General features: G+C 36.0%; 1 protein-coding gene across 2 annotated transcripts; it reads left to right on the forward strand.

Annotated features, from left to right (window-relative positions):
- The first annotated feature begins 867 nt into the window (after window positions 1–867).
- Window positions 868–5,455, forward strand: LOC110911736 (BTB/POZ domain-containing protein At1g30440). 2 transcript variants are annotated; one of them, XM_022156366.2, is made up of 4 exons: window positions 868–1,414; window positions 2,556–2,625; window positions 3,008–4,222; window positions 4,633–5,455. In XM_022156366.2, the coding sequence occupies exons 1-4, from the start codon at window positions 1,356–1,358 to the stop codon at window positions 5,212–5,214; spliced, it is 1,926 nt and encodes a 641-aa protein (XP_022012058.1). In that variant the 5' UTR covers window positions 868–1,355; the 3' UTR covers window positions 5,215–5,455. The 2 variants fall into 2 exon arrangements, with proteins under 2 accessions (XP_022012058.1, XP_022012059.1); XM_022156367.2 differs by having other exon boundaries at window positions 869–1,080.
- The last annotated feature ends 1,146 nt before the right edge of the window (window positions 5,456–6,601 follow it).

The following is a 6,601-nucleotide window of genomic DNA, read 5'->3' on the forward strand; positions in this document are numbered from 1 at the left end:
TTGGTGGTGGACGACTCGGGTTACTCTCGGAGTACTCCGTTTGTCCAGTGGGTACCCCGAGAGTGCTCGGGATTGATTTGTTGGCCGTTCAAAAAAAAAAAATAATAATAATAATAACATTAAATACACATATTATATGAAGTAAAATGTAGCATTTCTATTGGTTTAAAACTTATTTTTTTTTTATTCTTACAAATTTTTTCTTCTAATTTGAACCCTCCACTAGACAATATGTAAATAAACAATTATAAGTGTATATAAATTAAATAATAGATATCCCAATTGTTTAATCATTCCATTAAGGACATTACGAGCCAAGTTGCTCGTGAGCCACTCAAATCAGCTCACTAAAAGCATAAATTAAGTCTATAATAAATGAGCCCGAGCCTGTGCTTCAGTCATTAAGCTCGGATTGGTTCATGAGTCTAAACAACCATTTTACTTTTATAAAATTTCTATTTAACATATTAAATGGGTATTTATATAATAATTATTCTTATACATTAACTTATGATAAAGATAAATAAATATATATATAAATTATAATTAAAGAATACGAAAATAAATATTATATAGTAAATAATAGATGGTTGTATCTAAACCTGAGTTTAAAAAAACAGCCACAGGCAAAACTTGAGTTTTATAAACAAAACTTTAAATGAGCTAACTCAAACCCAAGTTTAAAAGACAAATACTGGTAAAACTCGAGCTATAGAAATAAAACTTGAATCGAGTTAAACCCGCACTCTCTTAAATTAAACTAGCCCTAAATGCCATAATAATAATCACACCCACCCACTTACCTTTCCTAATTGTATAGAAGATTCTTTAAAGTAACCAAACAACAAGTAGGTTAATAACTAAACAACCCCAAAGGACCCACCGCGTTGAGTTTCTCAACAAGACTGAAAGAAAGAAGTGTCCTTTGACTCTTGGGCAGAGAGATATTTTGATTGTGTGTTTCAGCAGTAACCTTCCACCATGTGCGCCCCCTCTTTGACTCCACTGGTATTTTAGGCTTCATTTTTGGAATCTTCTGGTGGGTTTTGTCAGAGCTGCAATAATAATTACTTCAAGTGGGTGGGTAGTTGTTCACTTATTCCTTGTGTTTGTGGAGGGGTTGACCTGAATTTATTGTCCTATTTGGATCTTTTTCTTGTTTTCTCAAGTGGGTTAGGATCAAGTTTCTTACCTTTTTGTTCTGTAATGTGGGTTTTCTTCATATTGATAGGGTTTGTGAATTTGGGTTCTGCTAATTTTGTTGGAAATTAGGGTTCTTGGTGTTCAATTGTGTGGCTTGTTGACTTTGTGAAATTAGGGTTTGTGGTTTTAATTTGGGGGTTTAAGTGGCAATAATGGCTTGTATGAAGTTAGGGTCTAAAGCTGATGCATTCCAGAAGCAAGGCCAGGCTTGGTATGTTCTTTAATCTTTGTGAAATTTGTTTCTGATTTATTGAATATATAGATATAGCATGTAATTGGTTATATATATGTGTGTATATGTTTATGTGTATCCATCATGAAAGGGTATGATTTAGGGCTTGGTCTGTGAACATGTTTGATAAAATGATACTAATATAGTAATATGATATGTAGACTTTAGAGGGTTAATCTTTATCCAGTTAGGTTTATTTATTTAAGGTTAGCATCAAATTTGTCTTCCTAAAAGTTTTAAAATCGCGTTTTTTTTCCGTGATTTAGATGACATATGTATCGGTGCTGAAGTTAAAATGTGGTGTGTTTGACCTCAAAAGTCAAAGGGGTATTTTGTTCAGTCAAAGGGAACTTGGTTGCATTGAGGGTAGCTTGAAAAGTTACAGTCTTGGTTTTCAAAATTTAAAGAACTTGTGTTGATGTTAATGTTTGGTAATTATCTTTTTGACCCACAAAGTCAAAGGCCAACTTGATTGTATTGAAAGGTCTTTTACTTTACACCATGATTTAGCAGTTATCTAGTTTAAAGAAGTTACTTACCATCATGTTTTCCAAGTTTAACACGGTACATCTGACCGGTCAAAGGGTATGTCCGACTGTTGGTTCATGTCTTCTCTCAACAGAAACTTGATTGCATTGAGGCGTTATTTTTTCGGTTTTACACCATATGTTGCAGCCGTAAGTTTAGTATAATTACCGCCATGTCTTTTAGAATTTATAGAACCTGTGTTGATTTCGAAGCTTAAAAGTAATATGTTTGACCTCAAAAGTCAAAGGACACATATGCCCTTGGAACAGAAACTTGATCTTACATGGGATGCTATTTCATGCTTAACTCCAAATCTGTTCATAAAGATTAATCTATTTAGCACAATGATATCCGAATCTTTTAAGAACTTATCAATTTGAAAGTTAAAAGTCAAAATTGGACCTCCAAAGTAAAATGTACTTATCTTTGACTTTTTCAAGACCAAATATTATTAAATGCTATGTTACGTCATGTTTCTACTTTTGATTTCCGTTTGCAATCGATCTTGAGCTATTATCAGTTATTCATGACTTTTTCTTAAACATGATTTTGTGTCTGTATTTCATGTGCACTAATATGATTATTATTGTAGGTTTTGCACAACCGGTCTCCCAAGTGATATTGTTGTTGAAGTGGACGATATGTCTTTCCATCTCCATAAGGTAAGTTTTACTGTGTCTTCTGTTTTTTTATGTTTTGTCATACTTTGTCTTTGACTATCAAACGAACAAAATTTGTCGTTTCAAAATTGATGGCACCGAAAAAAACACAACGTGCCTGAATTGGAAATATAATGTATGCTAAATGAAGTCGTCTTTCTAAACAAAAGTTGACAAATTTTGACATATTTTACTTATGGACGGGTTGACTTGGATTATGTTTCGTCTTAAACAAGTCAAAAGAAAATTAGCTGATACGTTAATGGGCCGGACGGCTTGATAGTCGTCTAAAGTGTATTTTTATAATGCACCTAACCTCCTAAATCGCTTTACTAAAAAAATAAATTATTTTTATTGTTATTATAATGATTTTTTTTTGTGGTAGTTCCCTTTGCTTTCAAGAAGTGGGGTCATGGAAAGATTGATAGCAGATGCATCCGAAAAAGGAGACACAAATTGTACCATAAGCCTAAACGACATTCCGGGTGGGGACAAAACATTCGAACTCGTTGCTAAATTCTGTTACGGTGTAAAACATGAAATCACCGCCTCGAATGTCGTACACCTCCGGTGCGCAGCCGAGTATCTAGAAATGACCGAAGAATACGGAGAGGATAACTTAATTTCACAAACCGAAATCTTCGTCAATCAAGTTGTGCTTAAAAATTGGAAGGATTCTTTAAAAGCACTCCAAACGTGCGGTGATGAAAATATTCTCCCTCACGCTGAAGAGCTTAATATTGTAAGACGGTGCATAGAGTCATTGGCGGTCAAGGCGAGCACCGACCCAAATTTGTTTGGTTGGCCCGTGATTGACCACGGTGGGCCCATGCAAAGCCCGGGTGGTAGTGTGTTGTGGAACGGTATAAGCACTGGGGCCCGGCCTAAAAACGTGAGTTCCGATTGGTGGTATGATGACGTGTCATCTTTGACTTTGCCTCTTTACAAAAGGTTGACTTTGGCGATGGAAGCTCGTGGGATTAAACAAGAAATCATCGCGGGTTCTCTCGAGTATTATACAAAGAAATATTTACCAGGGTTAAGTCGCCGGAAAAGCGCACCGGTGGGCATGGTCGCCATTGAGCCGCCATCGGAAGAGGACCAAAAGATTTTACTCGAAGAAGTCGACCGTCTACTTCCAATGCAAAAAGGTATAGTTTCAACTAAGTTCTTATTCGGGTTATTACGAACCGCGTTGATTCTTCGGGCTAGCCAGTCTTGCCTATTGAATTTGGAAAAAAGAATTGGGATGCAGCTTGATCAGGCAACTCTTGAAGATTTATTAATGCCGAATTTTTCTTACTCGATGGAAACTTTGTATAACATTGAGTGCGTGCAACGGATGGTTGAGCATTTTATGGCTATTGATCAGGCAACGGGTGGTGCATCTCCTTGTTCTATCGAGGATGAACGGTTGTTGGGTTCACCATCTTTGACACCTGTCACGATGGTGGCTAAGCTCGTTGACGGTTACTTAGCGGAAGTTGCACCCGATGTTAATTTGAAGCTCCCGAAGTTTATGTCTCTTGCTGAGGCTGTACCCGAGTATGCTAGACCTTTGGATGATGGTTTGTATCGCGCAATCGACATTTATTTGAAGGTAAAGGAGTTATGATGCTCTACTTTTCACTAGAGGTGGCAAAATGGACGGGTTGGGTAACGGGTCAAAACGGGTAAATTTCTGTTACTCGTCTAGTCGTCCAAACAGATCATGGTCAGGTTGTGTTGATCCAAAACACTTTGGTCCAAAAGTTTTAATTTTTTTATAAGCAATCAGCGTGTCAATTATGATTACAAATATTATAATGTTCTAACAGTAGTATAAATTAGAATGATAGCATTTAGTACACTTTATGCATAAAAATATACCCTGGCGCCCGTTTGACACGTTGGCAGAAGAGGAAATTTTTGCCATAAAAGCACATATTTTAGTTCTTTCTTAACATTGCAAGACCCGTATTTTGAAGGGTATAATCGACAATCTAATATTTGCTAATTTTACAAATGCAGTCTCATCCATGGTTAGCAGATGCAGATAGAGAACAACTATGCAGACTCATGGACTGCCAAAAACTATCATTAGAAGCCTGCACACACGCCGCACAGAACGAAAGATTGCCGTTAAGAATCATAGTCCAAGTTCTTTTCTTCGAGCAGTTGCAGCTCAGGACCTCTATCGCCGGCTGTTTCTTGGTCTCGGACAACCTTGCAGACGGGTCAAGACAGTTTAGAAGCGGGTTAGGTGCAGCATCACAGGAGGGCGGTTGGAACACGGCTGTGAGAGAGAATCAAGTTCTGAAAGTGGGTATGGATAGCATGCGGTTGCGGGTGTCTGAGCTCGAAAAAGAGTGTTCCAACATGAAACAGGAGATTGAAAAACTGGGGCGGGCTAAGGGCGGCAGTGGCGGCGGTGGTGGTGGCGGCGGTAGTACGTGGGGTAATATGTCGAAAAAGTTTGGGTTCAAATTTAAGTCTCAAATGTGTACTGCACAAGAGGGGAGTGTTAGCAAGCAAAATAATGCAAGTGGGAAGCTTGAAAAGAGTAGAGGGAAGCAACAAAAGCATAAGAAAGATTTGTCTTGGGAAGGGTAAAATAGGAAAAGTATATGTTAAAAAAATATTTGTTTGGCAAATGTAATGTTAGACTAAATTAAAGTCTCAAATTGCCAAACGAATATTTTTTTTTTATTTAGTTTCAACCTCTTTGTTTTTTAGCCCTTTGTTTATGTTTATTATATTAAGTTTGACTTTAAATATTGTGGTCAAAGTCATTTGTAAGAACTAAGAAGACCTAAATGTAGAGGAAAAAAAGTATGTATGTTTGCCTTTTGTATTATTTAGATAGATTATTAGAGTGTTCACACATTATTGAAATCGACTAAACCGATAAACCAAACAATAGGCCGGTTTGAAATAAAAAAAAATCGGTTTTGTCAGTTTAACAATCTGGCTTGGTTTCAAAATTGGAACCGGTCATGTAAATCAAACCCGCTGTAAATATCTTTATTTGGAAAGGTTTTAGTTGAGTTGTCTTGATACCTATATAGTTTGAGGTTACATTTAATTCACTTAGTTAAACGTAGAACACTTTTGTTTCATAATCCTTCAGAATTCGAAAAAAATATGTATAGAGTGACGACTCTTTATTTGACATTATGATTTTGTTAGGTAAAGATTCGTAAATTTTGATGTGCGGCTTGTTATGAGGAAGATAAAAAGTAAAGATGACAATGGGCTATATTTTATTTCTAACGGGTCATCCTAATGGTATTTAAATGCATACAACCTTCTATATTACTATATTAAAAATAGTTCAGGATATATACTTTTGTAAACATATGTAACACGTTGAATATTTGTTTTTTTTCTTAAATTATATATATCATCGCAACCTGGCCTAATCCGTTTGGACCTATACTGATAAATCGCATGACTCGACCCAACCCAACCACGTTTTGACCTGTTTATCTTGCAGCCAGTTGAGACCACGAAAGAGAATTTTGACAGAGCAATACAAAAAGTTGGTTGAGCAATGGTGCTCAATCCAGGACATATGGTACTTGTTATTCTTGGTATTTAAGGGGGAATAAATGAATAACATTGTAAGTACACCGTGTAATATTCTTTTTTGAACAAGGGCCGACATATTGTCACACCCTGACTTTTGTAGAAGCGTATATGATGTGTGACTTGTTTAATATCATTGCATTCAATTATAATAAACAACTATATGATTAAAACATGATGTTCATCTATTTCATAAGTTTAAAATATTACAACCACGAGTCATTAAGTTTCAACCAAAAATCCTCAAAGTGGATGACATCAAAACTCGAAATTTATGTCTTGAAAACAACACCAGCGCCCAAGATCCATCATGTTTTCTGAAATACATGTAATTTTGAAAACATCAACAAAAGTTGAGCGAGTTCATGTGATTTTGTATAAGTTCGAATAATCTTGTAAACCTTTGTAATCA

This window comes from Helianthus annuus, chromosome 15 (genome assembly GCF_002127325.2).
Source record: "Helianthus annuus cultivar XRQ/B chromosome 15, HanXRQr2.0-SUNRISE, whole genome shotgun sequence".
Lineage (NCBI taxonomy): Eukaryota > Viridiplantae > Streptophyta > Magnoliopsida > Asterales > Asteraceae > Helianthus > Helianthus annuus.

What these genes read in the sequence shown, in the direction of transcription:
- LOC110911736 (XM_022156366.2), top strand. Translation starts at nt 1,356, where the DNA reads ATGGCTTGTATGAAGTTAGGGTCTAAAGCTGATGCATTCCAGAAGCAA. An exon ending in CAGAAGCAAGGCCAGGCTTG is followed by an intron (nt 1,415 to 2,555) that starts GTATGTTCTTTA and finishes TTATTATTGTAG; the next exon opens with GTTTTGCACAACCGGTCTCC. An exon ending in TGTCTTTCCATCTCCATAAG is followed by an intron (nt 2,626 to 3,007) that starts GTAAGTTTTACT and finishes TTTTTGTGGTAG; the next exon opens with TTCCCTTTGCTTTCAAGAAG.